This window comes from Homalodisca vitripennis, chromosome X, assembly GCF_021130785.1.
Source record: "Homalodisca vitripennis isolate AUS2020 chromosome X, UT_GWSS_2.1, whole genome shotgun sequence".
NCBI classification, from domain to species: Eukaryota; Metazoa; Arthropoda; class Insecta; order Hemiptera; family Cicadellidae; genus Homalodisca; species Homalodisca vitripennis.
This window is the reverse complement of record NC_060215.1, coordinates 13,966,363-13,987,599: the sequence shown is the minus strand read 5'-3', so window position 1 is coordinate 13,987,599 and position 21,237 is coordinate 13,966,363. Positions and strand designations below refer to the sequence as shown.

General features: G+C 33.5%; 1 protein-coding gene across 1 annotated transcript; it reads left to right on the top strand.

Annotated features, from left to right (window-relative positions):
• The first annotated feature begins 5,056 nt into the window (after positions 1–5,056).
• LOC124368706 (AP-3 complex subunit sigma-2) lies at positions 5,057–16,605 on the top strand. Its single transcript, XM_046826008.1, has 5 exons — positions 5,057–5,247; positions 9,314–9,405; positions 12,337–12,520; positions 15,235–15,342; positions 16,064–16,605. The coding sequence occupies exons 1-5, from the start codon at positions 5,179–5,181 to the stop codon at positions 16,178–16,180; spliced, it is 570 nt and encodes a 189-aa protein (XP_046681964.1). The 5' UTR covers positions 5,057–5,178; the 3' UTR covers positions 16,181–16,605.
• Positions 16,606–21,237: the final 4,632 nt, after the last annotated feature.

The following is a 21,237-nucleotide window of genomic DNA, read 5'->3' as shown; positions in this document are numbered from 1 at the left end:
TGAATCGCGTCTCAAAGAAGACCAAACATTAAGGGACAGAACTAAACTTCCCGTGCCATCAATTATGGAACTGTTAGAACTATGCACTCAATGCAATTATTTTGATTTGGAGGGTCTAATTTACCGCCAAGATGGAGGGGTGGAAGGGGTTCTCCACTGTCTCCTATTTTTCGCCAATATCTTTATGGAGGAATTTGAGCAAAAGCCTTGGCTTTAGCTCAGTTCAAACCGAAGATTTAGTGAAGGTATGTGGATGCCATTTTTGTTATTTTTCCTCATGGAGACACTAAGTTGAATGAGTTTTTGAATAGTATTTCTCTTTCCATCCGCCTCATAATGGAGGTGGAAGTCCAAAACAAGCTTCCCTTTTTATATGTGTGTATTAAGTAATAGGAATGTTCTTAAGACTACTGTTTTTTTTTTTTTTTTTTTTTTTTTTTTTTTTTTTTTTTTTTTTTGAGTAAACACACACAGGAAAATATTTAAATTGTCAATCAAACCATCAAATTACTGTCAAAGAAATACTAGTCTACTCGGTATTTGATACAGCAAAAAACATATACTCAAATAAAGATGGATTAAAAGAGGAATTTAAGAAAGTTGAATCGGATCTTAGACACAATGGGTGCCCTCAATTAATAATAAATAAGTGGAAATGAACCAAAAGAATCGTTCCTGAGTCATAATACAAAATAATGATAAATTTGCGTTTATGTCAATACTTTATGTGCCAGGATTACCGGAGAAAACGAGAAGAGTAAGTAGAAAGTATAACATTAGAACCGCGTTTAAAACACAATACTCTTAGACAAAGTCTTGTAAAAACAAAACCGAAAAATGGCACAACGAATTCCCAAAACTGTGTATACAGTATAAGACGTAGTTGCAATAGGAAATACATAGTTGAGACCAAAATACCATTTAACGTAAGTTTTATTGCTCCAAAATCGCAGCCAAGTGCAAGATAACAATGGTCTCATGTCGGATAGTATTGAACAGCGTTTTCAAATGTTCATGTTGCAACCAGACTCAATAAAGCGAGCGCCCATATGATTTTAGCTTTTGCCACCCAATGAATCTGAAAACAAATAAAGCTCATGGTTGCTGTTTGGTTTATTATTACACATGTCATTATTAAAAATAAGCATAAGATCCTTTCATGCCCTTATGTCATGTTGTACATGTCGTTAAAAATAGTATACATATTGCACTAAAATATGTAGAAAGGGAAGTTTTACGTGCCATCAAAACTAATACATGCGATGTTGTCTCGCTCAGCACACATGTCTATCGCCTCTTATTTGTATACAACTTGTGTGATCTACACTTATGCACTAACAGCTCTTCGTTTGCAACACAATTTACACTGCCTTTAGCAAAATTACTTTTGTATTTTTTCTTAGATCTTCAATGTTCTTTGTTTAAAGTTTATTATTGGTGATAAGTCTTAATAGAAAACATGATTTAGTTATTCCATGACAATGCCATTAATAATAATGAAAAATAAACCGTAATTAACATAATAGCTCATACAAAATATAACAATCAATCTTATTTAATAGAGTCAAAAAGATTGATTGAGTAGCAATTATGGAATAACGCTGATACCTAATTAACAATATTAGTACCAAACAATAACTATTAATAATATAATAAAAAGCACAGTATTCGATAAAAGCATAAAGACAATATAACAAGATACTTATTTTAACAATAATAATAATAATACGATAACAAGAATTGTAAGATAATAATCATAACAAGGTAACAATAATCACAGCAACATGATATTAGGCTACTGAATCTTTTGTTACTCAAGATTAAAATTTAAACACAGATGTGGTGGGAACGGTTAACAGTAAATAGACTAAAAAAGGTTTGTATGGAAATATGCCACTCACCGAAGTCGTTCTCGCTCCAGGTCAGGCGGACAGGGTGGTGCATACTGCCCGGATTCTTCGTTGGGCCCTCATGAGGTCTACTCTGGATCCAGGGGTGGATGAGCGGTTGGTGACGTCGATATCACATCACAAACGTTACTAGCAACGGGGTGGGGCTTTGTCCTGGTTGGGACATAAGACACACGGACCAGGCAAGATGTCATCCGAAAGGGTTCCGGCCTGGACCCTCCGTGGCCCGTAGGGAGTTTAGTGGGTAGTCCGCAAGGGAGTCCCACACTCCGTGCGCAAATGCATTCCCCCTACGTTAAAAAAAAAACAAACAAAAAAACGGGGTGAGGCACGTGGTAGAAAGGAACGCGTCTATCAAGTTAAACTAACGGATTTGAAAAAGGAAGCAAATCCAGAAAACACCCGTAATTTGTTTGGAGATACCGCTCCCAAGTTTTCATCCTGAACGACTCCGAGATATGGCCAGCGACATGCGCCCTTATATCATATCATGGGAAACTCCAAGCACACACTAACGGGTTTTAAAAAGATACAATCGAGATAAAGCCACTTTGTCGAAACAGACAACTCACGCTAGGTCATATCATGAACAACTACCACACACTGCCCGCGACGCTATGCCCACAGACACGTGATGTTAATGGCAAATGGGAAACGAACACCTGATTAAACGTGTGGGTTCAGAGTACAGCTCAACCCAGCTTATTGATTTTTGAACTGGGAATACAAATACCGAATAAACTATGTTAAGTAATAAAACTGAATTGTATTGTAACAAAACATAATTGTAAATATTATACACCTACATTTAAAACAATGTAGTAGGTTTATAAGTAACAAGTCTATCTTTCGGCAACTAGCCACACGGTGTTACAATAATACGCAAAAAACTACAAACCAATAATATCTTTATTGCACGAAACATTTGATAAAATACATATTATGTATTACAAACCAGTCCATAAACAACTATAAGTAACTAAACCTAAAATAATAAAATTGCAGATAATCGAGATTGTCGTTGAGGAATTCATTGATTCTTAATTATTAACATATCTCAATTAATAAAATTGTTCACATTTAAGAAAGCCGTATTTATTTGAGAATACCAATTGTAGAGGTGACTTATTTTATAGAGGTATGCCCATATGTAATGCACTGTCTTAAAAAGTACTATATTATGTGATGGGTGATATAGTTGTTGAGTTTTATCTCTTGTGTTGTACAAATGTGTAGATTTAAAAGTTTGTTTAAATTAACTGAATTTTTGTGTACCATTGGTAACATTTCTATCAAGATTTAAGTACTAAATATAGTCCATATTTGAAATTTTCTAAACTAAGAGTAACAGCTGGCTCTGTAATTTGCACTCATCATGACTCTTATAGCACTTTTCTGAGCTCTTAACACAGTTTTACTACTTGGCGAGGCATATCAGATGAGTATTCCATATTTTAATATGGGCTGCACGTAAGAAAAATTATTGCTTTACATGTTTCAAATAAGACAGTGTGAAAAAATCTTCATTGTAAATCCAAGAGTACTTAATTTTTTATATGATATTTAAAGTTTACTTTCAATGTAATGCCAAGAATAGTGTGAGTGTTGGAAAACAGTATTTTATTACTGTCCAACTGAGTATTTGTATTATGTCTACCTTGAAATTTAAAATATTAGTTTTTATGCATTAAGAAGTCCATTATTTACAAACCAACTCTTTAAGCCAGTTAATAGATTTTCAATAAATAATTCAAAAACAAGAATGTTTTTGTAACTATCAATACACTTTTGTATCGTCAGCATAGTAATCAAAATTATTTAGTACTTCTAATGGGAGTTATTGAGATAAATTTAAAACAGCATAAGCAATTTAATTAAATGTGAATTAAAATTTTCAGTGACATCTATGAGATTTGAAACTTCTGAACCGTTGACATCTCGTATGATTTTTTTTTCTTATTGTTTCCACCGAATTCTGATTTTATAATGTTCTAAGTGGCTGTAGATTTATTATTGAATTGTATGTAAAACTATAATTTGCAATTCTCTTTGTTCTCTTAACCACAGTTTTAAAGGATTGTTATAATTCTTAACATACAACTTCAAACTTTAAATCAGTGCTAGTTTTTGCCAATACAAACAGTGTTTGTTTTCTTTCCAGCAGAAATATCTATTCCTCTTGTTCTCTATTTTTTTGTATGCCTATCTACAACACAATTCACAGGTGTTTTAGGAAAATATTCGTTTATTGTCAAGATAAATATTTTTTTATTTTGTATAAAAATTGAAAATGGTAGTTTTCTTCTACTGACCCATTAAATATTATATATTCCACAAGCTAAAGAAGCTTTATTGGGAATTAAGGAATTTTACTTGTATTGAAAGCCTGCTTTTGGAAATAGCTTTGGAAATATAATCAGTACAACGTTATGGTCAGATAGTGCATGGTCAAAATTAAATATTTCAGTGTGACCAAAACAAGCACTAGTTAATATGTTACTACGCAGATTACTACTAGAACCAGTAGTATGTTAAATAATTTTAAGTATACAGTATGTCGTTAAATCATGAACTGTCAGCATGAGCAAAAACCATACGTCAATGCAAAAATCTGGTGCTCTGCACAAAAATATGATAGAAACTCTAAAAAAAAACGTTGAGAGGCTAAGGGGAATAAATATCGGCACTCCAATGTAATACTTCTTTAATTATTAAAATTAGTTTATATTTCCCAGTCAATTCATTTTATAATAGTGGCTCTATATTTATCATTAAAATGTTTACCATAACCTTGACACCTTAAAAATGTACAAGATTAAACATATATTTATGTCGTTTAAAAACTCTAAAAATATATTTTTAATGTTATATAAAGTTAAACGTATAAAGTCCAAGAAAAAAATAGCACAAATTCATACTGCCAATGTCTTAAAACTTTATTGAATAAGAGCGAGCGGCTAAAGAACTATCCAAAGAATGTATAACTAATGAGTTAATGCAACATTAAATATTTATATACAAGAAACGCTACATCATATTACCTTGAAATTTTAGTCTTAGTATTAGGTTGAATAGCATATTAGCGACTTTGTGTATTAGGTACTTTTGAAAATTAAAACAATCTGAAGTGTATAATCACTAACCATTCGTGTTGTTGTTGTGGATTATGTCATGAGGAGGGATGGTGGTTGGTCCATATCAATCCATTTATTAGGTTAAAGTAGTTTTTACTGTTCGTTTGTGTAATACTGTTTGTTTTGAATTTAATATGATCAAAGCAATACTGGTTTTCAACAATCATGGTAAACCAAGGCTCTCCAAATTTTATCAATATTTCGTAAGTACAATACATACTTGTGGATACAAGTATCAATCATAGTATACCTAAACATTTTCAATATTTTAAGTGGTCACAGATTTAATTTAATTAGGAAAAATATAAGCAATGAAGAATGTATGTGTTAAGCTTTAAGGTAAAAATGCAATGTTTTCTGTATGTATAATTTTTATGATATGTTCATCTCAATACCTAGCCTATATAGTATATGTAATTTCTGTAACACATTCATAATTAGGCCATATTGACTTTGATTATGATTGTGGCATGCTCTTTACCAAATAGTATAGCACAATAAATGAATGAACTATATGAGCTTAATCGTTTTTCATAGGAAATGTGATATAAACATAAATCTATCAGTCTGTTCTTTGGAAACCCAAGGCGGTGAGATTTTGGATCTACCAATTAGATCTCAGAGGCCTGACCATATACATTAGTCTTTGAAAAGCTAACATACTTACTAAAAAAAAAAACTATTTTGAGGAAAAGTTGTAGGCCTGTTAATGTGAATAAGAGATTTTGAAACTTCATTGGCGTTGGTTGGCTATATAATTTATTATTTACAAGCATGTTTCATTTTTGGTGTATAAATAAATAGGATAATCGCACCATGTAGAAGAGGAGTAAGATAAATACACATGGTATACAGTATATTGTAAGTCGTTTTCAAGTATTATTTCTGTACTGTGCGCCTGAGAAAAAAAACTAGGATAGTATTTACTCTAGCCACATTATCTGAAAAAATCTAAAGCCATGTTAATATTTTTTTAAACCGTAAACTTTCATTTCCGGAAAGGATTTTTAGGCACGAACACACCATATACTGCACAAAAACTGTTAACTGAATTACACAGTAGTAATTCAGTTTCTAGGTGGAGAAAGATACAAACTGAGAAGGTTTAGGTATAAGAGGAGGGGATAACAGGTTTATGAGCATTCACATGAAAAAAGGGCCGGGAATTGTAGTGTGGAAAGTGTGGAGGGTAGGTCTGTCCAACTTCGTTTGAGGGTAATTTAAGAGTTTTTGAGTACTTTCACCCATTTTTAGTTATATTGGCCACAGTTTCTTTCTCTACGGTGAAGTTTATTGATTGTTTTTTCCCTCTGTTACTTCAGTCTTATTTGCCAATGCACAATTTCTTTGGGCATTTTGGTGTTAAATTAATTTTTTTGCGTTTTGTGGTTGGTTACATTTTATTCCATAGTTAAATTTTAGAGGCAGAAGCTGTTCTTTCTCTTTTTTTGTTTCTAGCGACTAGTGAGTGATGTTTTTGTGCATATTGAATATATTTATTTATATTCAATACATGTATATATATATATATATATATTTATTTATATTCAATACATGTATATATATATATATATATATTTATTTATATTCAATACATGTATATATATATATATATATATATATATATGTATGTGTGTGTGTATATATATATATATAAGTTATTGTCGTGAGTGCACTTGAAAGTAGATTACTATTGTCGTGTCAGAATGTTTTGTACTTCATAATGGAAATTAAAATCTTTGTGTACTTCAAATGTGCTTATTATCCTCTTTTTGCCTAAAATAGTTGGGTTTTATGATTCTTAGATACAATTGGGCAAGAAAATATTCCTTTCCATTACATCCCGTGGGTCTAGTGTGACTTAACCCAGTTCATCTTAAAGTTCTTGATGAACCCAGTTGAAAGGCATCGTCCTTTGAAAAGTCTTACAGCATGAAGAGTTGCCTCGCCCTTCATGTAAAGGTGAAAGGGAGGCAGCTAAGAGTTACTGTTGAACTAGAGCACATGGCTCTACTAATGCAGAGATAATACAGGTGCTGAACGCCATGTAAACCTGCCATTGCTGCTTTTTTGCTCCACCTTTGGCCACCAGTTAAGACAGCAGTAGACAATTATTGGCATAATAAAAAAAAAAAAAAAGTAAAGAATGTCTTATTTTATCAGGCGAAGTTAGGGCTAAGAAGCCCTCTCGAACATTTAACCTGGGGACCAACGGCTTAAAGGTGACTTCCGAACCACCACCAATGGCCGGGCAGGCGGGCCGCTTGCAAGGACAAGATCGCTCAGCGGTCACCTATCCAAGCAGCGGCCACGCTCGACGTTGCTTGATCTGGTTATCTTGCGATAACCGCCGTACCCACTACACTGCGCCATTGGTCTTGTGCATAATGCATAATGTACATTGCGCATAATGATGGTCTTGTAGAGCCAGACAATTATCTTAAGCTGCACACCCCAGGTCCTACTTCAGAACTCTGTTAATATGGAGAGGGATTACTGCACAACCAACACAGTAGTGAATTCAAATAAAATGTGGGCTCAAGGTCAGCTTTGTATTGAGTTCCACGCTGAGATATTTAACTTCTTGAGTGGGTTATACTAGTACCCGCTGAGGACAGAGGCTGTAAATTAAGCTTTCTCCTTTGGATGAAAGGAACTCTGGTGGTTTTGGAAGGTTAACAACACCACTCACTTCTATACCACATTCAAGGCTCTTTGCATGACTTTAAGGTTATCTGCATAACCCTGTACTTCAAAACCTTCATTGCTGAAGCTAGTCAGTAGTCCATAGACAACCAGGCACCACAATAGAGGTGATAGAACGCATTGAGGACAGACTGTAGCTGCGTTCACAATAAAAGACTCCACTGTGCCTAGCTATTATTCTACGACAGAACATCAACCTGATTCACAAAAAGAGTGACGAGATCTATGGCCTTCCTAAATGCTGCTCTTTAAATTGAGTATATAGAGGTGTTGTCAAATGCAATGTTCATAAATACACAGAGAGGTACTTCCTTGTTCACCAGTGACTTCTCAATCCTTGTAACCAAGCTACAGAGGACCTGAGTCATGGACTTCCCATATTAATAGACATATATGTTCAGGATGTAGAGTTAAGTTAGCTAGAACTTCATTCTTAATACCTATCAACAATCTTTTCCATAGTATTTAGTAGAAAAACTGTTAAACTTATAGGGCGATACGATTTTGGCTCATCCACGGAGTAAGAACCAACCTTGGGAATGAAAATTACTTTCACCCCCCCTTCACTGTAGTGGAATATGTCCCAGAAAAAGCTTAACTTGAAGACATCTAACAAGGGTAGTAAAATAAAATCAAGTACTTGCTACAGAAAGGCTGGCAAGATCCCATTCCTCCAGGACACTTGAATAATTTGAAGCAGTTCACTGCCTAGCGCACTTTACATGTAATGAACAACTTCCCAACTATGCAGTATACACCGTTCAGGCCGAATACAGAGTCTTTATGACCCGGTGTTCGGCCTTTTTTTTATGAAAATATTACGATTTTCTCAGGCCGGATTTCAATGTCACAAAATTATTCCAACTCCCGACTTTTTTTAAGTCCGGATCCGAAACCGATATGATCTGATTTTTAAACCGATATACACCTTTTTCAAACCGATATGCACCCAACTAGTATGTAGTATATGTTCCAACTAGTAGATCGAGGCATTAGATCTTCAAAGGGAGAAACTACTGTGGTACTCAGAAGGATCAGAAAGTGGGTTGCTAAGAAGAAGTTGATAGTGTCTATGTATCCTTTCATAAGGAAATCATTAGTCTCAAGAGACCAATAGGATTGGTATGGTCTCTTTTAAGGACTTTCTGCAGTCTGTTCGTTCTACATTTCAGGGGTCTATTCTATCCTGTTGCAGAAGTCTCTCCATGCCCTGTGTTTATACTTGCATAGATCTTTATTGTTATCAGACAGAGCAGCTTTATATTCAGCCCACTGACCTTGACTTTATTATAATAAAAACGCCTGTATTTCATAAGCGTTTCTCGTTACGTAACTGTTTGAAGAACAGCTTGCGTTAAATTCTGGCTCATATTAGAATTTAATACGTCCTAATTCAGGAGATAAATTTATCTTAACTAAAGATAAATTAATATTAATGATCAGAAATACTATGTGAGATGCAGAAATAGTAGATATATTTACTATTTAAATAGGCGTAAGAAAAGTAAGTTGTATTTATTCCGAGTCAATGATGTTTGTCTGAATTGTACTTATAAATTGCAGAATGAAGACATGCAGCAGCAGATCATCAAAGAAACATTCCAACTTGTATCAAAGAGAGATGATAACGTTTGTAATTTCCTTGAAGGAGGAAGGTAAGATAGGGTTAATTTGCTTGTCGATAAAGTCATGGAGGGTGGTTAATTCTGGAATGCTGAGGCTGTTTGTATTCCACATCACTAGAGACATATAATTTTGATTTGTATTATAATATTAATCTTTTACAGCTACCCAAACACCCCTTCACAAAGAACCTAATCGTCATAAAAGGGATAACCCTCTCTTTACGCACACCAAACAAAACAAATGAGATAATTCAAATATATCAATAAAAATCTTGGAAAACATTTAAATGGTAAATGAACTTTTAGGGAAAAATTGGTAAGTTGAAAATGGCTGAAAAATTGGGGTTGCAATACTGGAAAATAACAAATTACTAGATGGAAAACGTAGTATTTTGCATCTCGTATTGTATTCTTTGTCTCAGCACAATGAATAGATTAATGTGGTCAAATGGTACTGTGAGCATTTGGAATAATTCTGACTAAGATGGGATTTAATATTTTAATACCATATAGTCCATTGATGTTCATTTTGTGTTTTGAAACAACAATTTCATCTACATTAATGGTTTTAATACCATTTGGTGGCCAAAACAAGTGATTTGTACACTAGGAACTTAGCATTAATTGTAATTTACAAAAAATAGTAATTAATTACATGTGTAAATGACTTTTGACCTATTAAAGTACATGTATGTACAAGGTATAAACAATACAAATCTATTTTCCTTAAAATACTCTCCTCCTACAACAACAAACTTTCCTCAACATTTATAAAGCTGTTCAAAACACTTTTGGAAATTATTATGTGAAAGTTCTTTAACTGTTTTTGTCACCATTTCCTTGACAGTCTCATCATCTGCAAATTGTTTTCTCTTCAACGGTTTTTTTCAAACACGGGGACAGGAAGAAATCACCTGGCTTCAGGTCAGGCGAGTCGGGCGGATGTTCTAGAGTGGTAAACCAATTTGTATTGGGATTTTTGAAGCGCTTAAGAATTTCCATATAAAGTTCTATGGTCACTATTTGTCCCTCTGGAATGAACTTGTAGTGAATTAAACCTTTGTAGTCAAAAATCACTTCCAGCATAACTTATCCCTTGCTTTTATCCAAGCTAAATTTTTCTTTTGTTGGAGATGTTTTTGTTTTCCATTTAGAGAACTGATGTTTTGTTAAAGGGTCATAGAAAAATACCATGTTTTGTTACCAGTTACTTTTTTTAAATCCGGATCTGCATCTACTATATCAATTAACTCCCCAGCCAATCATATGCGATTTCCTTTGAATCAGTCAGCATTTTTAGAACCATTTACAAACATACAAGTTCTAATGTCATGAAGGATGCTATGGACATTATTACCATGTCCTAAATTTACCTCAAACACAATTTCATCAATCATTAGTCTCTTGTTGCTCTTACAACTTGCCGTATTCACTCAATGTTTTCATCACTGGTTGCAGTTCAAGGTTGTCCACTATGAGGGTCATCTTCAATGTCTATGCGACCTTCACAAAAACATGTTTGTGCCATTCGTAACCTTGACCGTATTCTGCATGATCACCATAAGCAAGAATTAACAACTCAGGAGCCACACTAGGTGACTTTTGAAGCAAAGCACAAAATTTAATATTTGATCGTTGCCCACTAATTTCCATTTTTTTAAATCGATAAGGTTAACTTACAGACACAAAAACACTCTCCACAAGTAAACAATGGTAACTTAGATTTGAACAGATTTGTGAAAGTCCCATGCGTGTTTGTGGACAGGTACATAGAGGTCAGCTATATATGAATTAATTATAAAAGAGAACACACGAATGAGTGATTACCTATGACAATGTAATCACTCATTATCTATAATTTGTATGATTCAACCATATGATGCGGAGGTATTTTAATTATTGTTTTTGTGGAATATGTGGTTAAATTGTTAGAATTTACAAAATAATTCATTTTAACATTCATAACATTAAGCTTGACAGTGGTTGATGAATCTTTGGGTTTTTTTTCCAATTTATGTAAGCAAAAAAAAATCATGTAGGCCCACTCATCAGTTGTAGTTTTAAAGTACATTTCGATTTCTCAATTCTGACCATTCTTTATGTAGTTTTAGACAATAATTTACTTTTTGGCTATTATTGTAACAGTGTCAATATCTGGTTCCAATGCACTAATAATAATACTACACGTTTTTACCATGTTCAGTCCTAGTCATGTCGTAGTGATGCTATGAACTTGATGCATGCCTAGTAATGATGATTCCCTTTTTGTATGTGGCAGACATTTTAATTATTTAATATTATAGCCCACTCTTTGTTACAAAACCTGTGTATTTAGTTATCCAAGAATATCAAACTGATTCAGGTTAATATAAATTACTCTAAGACTAAAAGAATTATAGTTTCAGATAAGAATAGATGCCGCAAATCAGCTGACTCGGATTACCACCGGTTTCTCAGATGTTTCACTTATTTTTGAGTGATGGATTACTGGGACAATGCATTTATTTATCTTGATAATACAGTATGATAAAGCTAATTCACCAAAGAGCAACACAAATCGATTGACACTGTTAATGACAGATCGTCTGGCACTGCATTGTGGTGTGTGTTTGTGTGTATCGATGACACCACTGTGGTATCATGGGTTTTTTTTTAATGTAAAATCAATTTATGTATAAAATACGATTATATTAAGCGATTATAGTACTATATAAACAATGCACATATGGTATTAATAGTTATCAGCTATTTAGTTCAGTGTTCTCTCATCCAGGTATAGGAAGAATAAGCATACATCTTCTTACACGTTTAGTATTTAATTTTTTTAAAGTTTTTAAATTGTTGTGAAACCAAAAATGTTTTGAGTATTGCGGCAAAGGGATTTATTTCTACATGTGAATAATATCATCTATGACTACCTAAGTAAAAATGATTCCTCCAGAATTACATTCTCTGTTTCAGCCTCATTGGGGGATCTGATTACAAGTTGATCTACCGCCACTATGCCACACTGTACTTTGTTTTCTGCGTGGATTCGTCTGAATCTGAGCTTGGAATACTTGATCTAATTCAAGTATTTGTCGAGACACTAGACAAGTGCTTTGAGAATGTATGTGAACTAGATCTCATATTCCACGTGGACAAGGTAAATATTGAGTAAACATTACTGGTCACTGTTCTTTTTTAAACGTATCGCTTGTACAAAAACGATTACTTAAGTTTTGGACACTAACTTACAGCAATAATGTATGGCTAGTGTGTGTGTGGAGAAAGGTTTTGTTTAGGGGAGCTTCTAATAACAGGAGAATTTACTTTAGGCATTAAGTGAGAACTTATAGCAATCCATACTCATGGCAATCTAAGTTGTTTTCATCAGATTCAATACATACGGAATGAATTAGTGATTAGTTATGTTGCTTTCAGTGACGTCTCAGCTCAGCATGGGTGTATGGGGCCCTACTGATGTCAGGGTACTCATGTAAATTGGATGAAAAGCCTTCATCCAATGAACAAAGATTATACCTAAGAGTAAATAACTTTTTTTATCCTTATTTAGTAAAAAACCATTTGCATAAAACCAAATTGATGCATTTTCCAATGTATCATTTGCTAACAGTTCCAGATCATGCACACTCTGACTGACATTACAAAGTGTAGTATCATCTGCATATAATAGCAGATGCAGCAGATTAAACCTAGTCGGTTCACATACATTTTGAGGACTGAAAGTTGATAAAAATTTAAACTGAAAATTTCATGTTAATTATCTAGTAAACAAACTAAGCTCTTTTCGCTTTTGCAATGAAATATTAGCAGATTCAGTATATTTTTCTACTTGTAAAATTGCATACTATGCCTATGTACAATCGATTCTGAAATACGGTATTGTAATCTGGGGTTCGTCTCCTGATTTTGAAAAAGTATTCATAGCCCAATAAGCTGTTCCGAAAGCAATGGTTGGTGCAAACTTTAGAGAGAGATCTGCTGACCACTATTTAAACAAATCTAAAATACTCACACTACCAGGTTTATATATTTTTGAATTGTTGAACTTAGTCCATAAAAATCTAAACACCTTTGACCAATACAAAAATCAGCATAATCATGATGCTAGACACAAAATTCTTCTTGTCTTTCTAATCCATAAATTTTCTTTATTTGAAAAAGGTCCACTATATATGAGAATTGGGTTATATAATTGTTTACCTTTATCACTAAAAGAGGTTAAAAATAATAATTTTCAAAATAATATCAAAAACATCCTCATGGAAAAGGCTTATTACAGTGTAAATGAAATGCAGAAAGATTTTTCAAATAATATAACTAATCAATTTTAAAATCCTAGCTCATTCAATTATTCATTATTACACCATATTATCACTTCAGTCTATGTAAAATAAGGATGATTTATTATTCTTTATAGACATAATACTATATAGACAATTCATGCAGTACATACTGCAACGCTTGTATTTTAGTTATGCTTTTAAAAAAATTTGACCATGCACCTGTTTGTATTACTTATGTAATTATTCAAAATGTCAATGTGCAATAAAATACTTTGAATTTGATAATATGATTTTTGAGTTTATAAAAAGAGTGGGGACCTAGGCTGAAGCTCTGTGGAACTCGCCACTCCACAAGCGCTTCTTCCGACCATTACTATGAACCAATTTCTCACGATTATTTAGATACAATTCAAAGAAATTTAGATTAGGCCCAGAAAATCCATGATGTTTTAATTTAGAAATAAGAATTTTACTATCAACAAAATAAGAGGCTCTTCTCAGATCAGCAGAAAGTATCCTGAGCAAATCCTTTATCCTCAAAAGATGAGTGAATTTGACTAATCAGCTGATCTAATGCGTTTAACACTGATTCATACTTTATAAAACCCAAATTGTGAAGGATTTAAAAGGTTATTACTTTCCCAGAAAGAGGTAATTTTCTTACAAACTAATAATTCAATTAATGTACCTAGTACAGGAAGTACAGAAATTGGGCGGTGGCTTTGAGGTTGGTCCTTAGGGCCCCTTTTAAAAATTGGATGTACTCTTGACATTTTAAGTTGATAGGGGGAAGTACCGTCATGAAGCATATGATTCTTGGAGATTGCCAGTGGTTCAACCACGCCACCAATATTACTTTTCAGTAAATTGTTAGTTTATGTCTAGACTATCACACTATCAGAACTACTCATTCCCTTGACAGCATTTAGAACATCATTTGTAGTTGTAGTTGACCACTTAAAGAGAATTAAACCATCATTAGAGCTTAAATCTATAAAATCCTAAAAAGTAAAACTGGGATTAACAACCTTATTTTTGATTTATTCTTCCAATTCAAGACAAATGAATTAAACGCATCAGGCTCAATGTTATAAATATCTTGATCTTTATTTGCTGTATTGTATCTGATTACCTCCCAGGCAGCTTAACATTTGTGTTCTGTTCTTTTTTATGTACCTTTGAAACAACTTAATGATTTAAACTATTCAGAATAACCTTACTAATCTTAGTAAATAGTGTTGCAGAATTTCTTTCAGTATATTCACTAAGCAAGGATGACCAATAAAAAGACCCTCCAAAAATACAGAGAGAGGTTCGATATTCTTTTTAGTTAGTACCATGCTTTGAATGCTATTTACATGTTGTGGGATACTTCTTGAGGCAACAGATTTAACTTTGTGAAATTCATGGTCTGAATGGTATTATGGGGGCATGACATAACTGGTGGCAACATCATACATTGTTTTCAACAGATTTTATGAAGAGTGGTTATGTCCATTCACGAATATTTCAGCATGGGTGTATGGAGTTTTAATTTTGCCACTTTCATTTCATGTATTCTTTTTATCAGGTTCACTACATTCTAAATGAATTAGTGATGGGTGGAATGGTCCTGGAAACAAACATGACAGAAATATTGTCCAGGATTGAAGACCAAAATAAAATGGAAAAACAAGAAGTAAGTATAAAATATAGTTTGTGCTATTTAGGAAAGTAATAGAAATTAAATCAACACGAAAACTGTTACTGTTCTTTACTGCATCTGTCCCTAACTGAAACAGTTCAGCGGTGCTGGAAAGTCTTATATTGGTCTAATATCTTCTGTACTCGGAAACGTACAAACATAAAACTTTGTACAGTGACATAGCGATTCAAATTGAACTTTTTGATGCAATCGGTAGCTCTTCACTATCTCAGGGAGATAGCCCATATGGAGTCTGTGGAAAATCTTAAATGTAAGCATAGGTCAATGTGCATACCATTTTAAAGGTCTTAATTAGTGCCATAAATTAGACCTCAAAAGGTTAATCCTAAACAAAATGGCGTCACTTGAAAGTTTCAATACTGATTTTATGTTCAAAGAATGGCTTACATATCAGTTAAAGCTATAAAACTTCACACTTGATTACACCACATTAAAACTTCACAGCAACATTTGAATTTTCTGCTAAGTTTATATATAGTTTACTTTCAAAATATTTGAACTGCCACCATTTTGTAATGAATGAAGCTCTTGAAGTGCACTTTGCAGCATACTTCTTTACTTGACTAACCCTCCTGGTCACTTTGATTGATCTGCTCCCCCAAAATTGATTATTTAAACCCACAGTTAAATCTAACACTACTGTAGACTACATTACAGTTGTAAAAATGGCCTAACATACTGGTTGACATTGCAGTCAGGGTTGGCAGCGGCAAGGGCTGTGTCTGCAGTAAAGAGTATCAACCTGTCCCAGCAACTGAAAGACATGAAGTTACCAGATCTACCGCAAGCGATCAAGGATCTCAAGTTTTGACGCTCGTCATCGGAAAACAGGAGGATGCTGTGTAGTGAAAAAGGCAGCCCATGGGCGAGATACACGTGAACATGCTCAGCAACATCCCAAACATCCGGCCTTCGTTTTGCGTTACACTTAATTCCATATCAATTTTTTATATTTACTTAATTTTTATATTAGTGTTTAAAGTTGTATAAAGATTTAATATGATTGCATTGTTAACATCGTCGATAGATGGTAAAGGTCGGGCAAAAGTTTGGAGAAATCCCAGTTTGCTTTTTTAAGAGGTTAATTTAATTTATAATCAATGAAACTTTTGTAAAAAAACAAAGCCAACCAGATACATTTTTTCATTTCACAAACTTTGTGTATTACTGAACTTGAGTGAATATTATTCAGATTTGAATCCTTAATTCCATAAATATGTTCAAAAATTATGTTTTTACTTAAAATATGAATATTCCTACATAATCAACACCTGTTCACAACACAACAACACAAGTATTGTAACTAAGACAACTGAATTATGTTTTAATCTATTTTACTCAAACTTCCATTTTATTTTTTCTATTTAAGGTGCTAGACAGTCTATGTGTTGCAATAGGGAAATCTACACAAATATTTGATCAATATTAAATATTATTATAATTTTATCAATGTGGCTGGTAGCATTTCATTCAGTAAATAATGAAGCATGAAACTGTATGTCATTTTTTATAGTTAATTGTAAAATCTTATCTAAATTTACTTTTTGTGAAATGGTTTTAAATGACTAAGATTTGGAGCAGAGTGGTGGCCAGAGTGTATAGCTACAAAACGTAGTTGTAATAGCTGTGACGTCTTAGAGACGCTAAAGTACGAGATAGTTAACATGCATGCCAGTCAAGGCAACACAGTTCCATCACTCTCAGCATGTATGTACTATCCATTCTGAAATACATTTGGTCAATTGTCTTGTCGTACAGTGGTTATAGGGAACAATGTGGGAATCGTGAATATTGGAAGTGAATAAGAATAAATTATTTTATTTAAGTTAATTACTGAAAATGTTTATAAAGGAAATATATCAACGAGTAAGGCTACTTTATGATATGAAAATCAACAGTTGTATTTTTTTTGTATCCTCCCGAAAATATTATGTTTGACTGATTTAATTTCACAACTGAAAACTACAATTTTGTCAACCACTATTTTTTTTAAGTTGGCTATTTTGTACAAAGACAAATTAGTTTATGATGAAGGAATATACACTTACTTATTTTCGTTCGTGAGCATTTAATTGTGTTTATATACACTGGCAAACATGCAAGAGCTGTAGTGGCTGACAAATTGGAATACTTATTATTGCAATTAAGAAAATACAAACGCAATTTAACAGGCTGAAATGTCCTTGTTATCCACGAAATAAGATCAATTTACTTCATTACAATTATTTTCAGTTTATACCAATATTCATTTGTTACGTTTATGATGATGGTTATATTATTTATTTATGATCTTTGTTAGGTTTTCATAGTGTTTTATTTTACAACCTTGTATTGTCATCCATTTAAACCAAAGTTTTTCTTTATTATGAATTATTTACATTTATAACGTTATACGTATATATGATGTGGTTTCAAAATGTGTACAATCATTATTGTAAATTGATATTATTGTCATATTACTGTGATTGGTTTACATTTAGTTATATTATTATCATATTTAATATATCATATATTGTTTAATAATAGTAATCCCTACCTTGTAAAGTTATACAGTATTTTTTATTGATGTATTCTGGTAATCAAGTATTATAAACAGTTTACTATAAAGCAAGTTGACTCATTTGTTTGCACTCAAAGGCTATCCTTCGTAGAATTCTTATGTCCAACAGAGCCCTTAATTAAAGTATTCTGTGAGCTTCTACTGACAATGCCATGTTGACATCATGTAGATGTTTTTGTTTTTGCGGTGGTGTTCGCTAGTTAAGACTTTTGTTTTTATAAGTTGTTTCTGGCTTGAGTATCATATAAATCAGCTGACTCAGATTTTCACCGGTTTTATAGATTTTCTGCTCGATATTGAGTTGGAAATTACCAAGTTGATGCATTTATTTATCTCGATAATACAGTAAAGCTAACTTACTGACAAGTTGTATGAACTGATTGTCATCGGCACTAATGGTTTATTAGTGTTATTGGACTTTTATGTACAGTACAATTTGTTTGTACAATTTGATTTTATTCAGCAATTGTGATATTATACAAACAATAATACGATATCCAGAAAATAGATTACATTTTTATATAAATAAAAAACAAAGTACAAGAAAAAACATTGTATTATATACGTTTGAAAGTGACTCTTAAATACTACTTTTTAACATGTTCTCTTAGGACAAGAAGCTTATAAATTTCACTTAGTCCTATAAGGACCTTAGCGCTGCTTAAATCTTCCGGACAGGATATTTGGGATAGGTAAGGTCTCCCCTCCTATCGAGATCCATGGAGAAGAATTAGGGCACTAATCTCATAGTTATGTCCCCAAGAAGAAGGAGGGGCCAGCTCTGAACCAGCCTCTCCAGTCAAAGCAGGCAGCGGGGTGGCACACCCTTGTTGAGGCTAGCAAGAACTTCTGGTACTTAAGGAACGAACACCCAACAACTCCAACAGTCATCTCCCGCAGTAGACTAGACCTATCGAATTACCCTTGCACCCCAGAATCTCAACATTTGCGGTTAGTGATGTGCCGCTCCTGAACATCCATAACGTTGCTCAGATTTAAGTGACACATCGGTTTTTGCTGTGCCTAGTGGTAGGTTCAACTGGAAGGTATAAACCAGCCAGAAGTGATCCCTGCTGGGTTAAATTATTTTTTAACATAGTCACCATATTTAGGCACTTATCATAGTGGTGAACTAAATTTTAAAGTTCAAGTGTTATAAAATTCTGCCACCTGAGACTACAACCAGGTAGTCACACCCTCCCACAGTTCCATGGCATCATCAAAGCGCTGCTTCGCAAGCCAGGTCTTCATTGGAAGTTGCTGGGTGCAAGGTCCAGATTGTAAGGCGGATGTGGAATGGAAACACCTTCCTCTTAAAAGCAGCCAGGACTTCTCGAGTCCGATTTGCCATGTGTGGTCAGGCATTGTCGTGCACATCTTGCTCAAAATTTTATGGTAACTTAACTTCTGTGTGTATCAATTTCCTTGAAATTTGAGTAAAAGTAAATGAGAGCTCAGTTACTGTCTTCATCAATCTTCTGATCGAGATAATTTCATTGATCACAATGCTTGGAAATCCACTTCGTTTGTCATCATGCACATTAGTTCAGCCATTTTTTAACCTAATGCACCATTGATACACTCCACCTTTAGTAATCACGTTGTTCCCAACAAACTTCACGATAAACCTCAATTGGTTTATTATGCGTAGTCAACAAAAACCGTTTGCCAGACCGCACTTCACAATTCGCGGGATTTTCAATTGCATCACACATTTTAAATAGCAAGGAGCAACAGAACCTCTCACTAGCACGGTTGGATAGCCATTTAACGGAGAAACACCCTGATATCACAATAGCAGTGATAGTCTCTTGTGGTTACAGAGCAAAAACGTAATCTACTTTCAGAATAGCCCTCGTACATGATATATTGCTACAGGTGCATTGTAGCAAAACTTCTCAAGAGATACATTTTCTCAATTTTCTTCTCCATATATTGTATATTTTGCCCAAATTTAGAGAGCTGTAGGTCGTTGAGGTTACATTTCCAGGCACATGTTGATACGAGGGAAAAGTCTTATTTTGATCTCTTGAATACAGTCTGAAAATTATTGGCATCGATTTCAGTAAAAATACTGCTCAGTAATACGATTGAACTTATTTGAATAAGAAACCAACTTAGAAGCCTAATAATTGTGTAAGAGGTAATATCCTGGTTAGAGCCTTATAGGAAAACTATACCATAAACTTTGTTTATGGCAAGTGTATCTTGAGTTCATGAAAGCCATTAGACGATGTAGGTGGAAAGTTTCGTAAAATCTTTTCTAATAAAAAGACACTTTTTGATCATACTGTTGAATATGTTAGTGACTTTTCAACAGTTATGAGTCAGTGGGGATACTAGTTTTATAATAAAAATGACTTACCTCCGGTTCAGTATGGTGTAAAACAATAAATTTTCTTCACTGTTTGATGTGAAAGACAATAGGACAATCTTATGAATCCTATAGCAGTGTAAATATTCACATGATTCATAATATCGGTTGCTGTGATAGTTGGCAGCAATTGTAACTGGTTAGTAGCCAAATGTTCAGGAACCACAACAGACCTGGAACAGTTTACTTCTTCGGAAACTCCATGTTCCATCGGAACGGTTAACTAAATGTACCAAGGAGTTTTGGGCATTCCAAATCTGGAAAAACTTGCTCTGTTAAAGCAAAATGACTAGGCTACTAAATGTTCCAGTTTCCAAGCTAGTTTACGGGTAATGGCAACATTTCACATGGCAACCGCTCTACTGGATTATTTAGAGGGATTGTAGAGCTACTGTAACTTTGATTAAGACATAAGATATTTATTGCCGTTGATCATATATACAATGAAATAGGCATTGTCAATACACTTTTATATAAAACGTACTAATATAGAAACATCATTGAAAACCACAAAACAGATTTAAGAGACTCAAAAACATTTACCTTACAGTTGTTAAATAAACATATATTTTAAAATTAAAACACATTGATTTAAAACATGATTGACATTGATCATGAAGTGTGTGTATTGTATATGGAAATTTAAAATATTTCAGAAAATACTACTTACCATACTTGTGATGTAGTATTTTTGTTTAAATTCTTTAGTTTGCTTTGATCACCAATACTGTCAGTAACTTCATGAGATTTAAAATTGTAATTGCTGTTATCGTATTGTAAGATATCTATCTAGATTGGACAAAAACTAGTTGAGCAGAGAGATATTGTGTTATAATGTATAAACATTAAGGCATTTGTTCAGTGGAATATCTTGCATTTAAAATATAATATTCAGTGGTTTTGAATTGTAGCATTTACTACATCATTTCGGAAC

What these genes read in the sequence shown, in the direction of transcription:
- LOC124368706 (XM_046826008.1), top strand. Translation starts at nt 5,179, where the DNA reads ATGATCAAAGCAATACTGGTTTTCAACAATCATGGTAAACCAAGGCTC. An exon ending in AATTTCCTTGAAGGAGGAAG is followed by an intron (nt 9,406 to 12,336) that starts GTAAGATAGGGT and finishes TCTCTGTTTCAG; the next exon opens with CCTCATTGGGGGATCTGATT. An exon ending in TCATATTCCACGTGGACAAG is followed by an intron (nt 12,521 to 15,234) that starts GTAAATATTGAG and finishes TCTTTTTATCAG; the next exon opens with GTTCACTACATTCTAAATGA.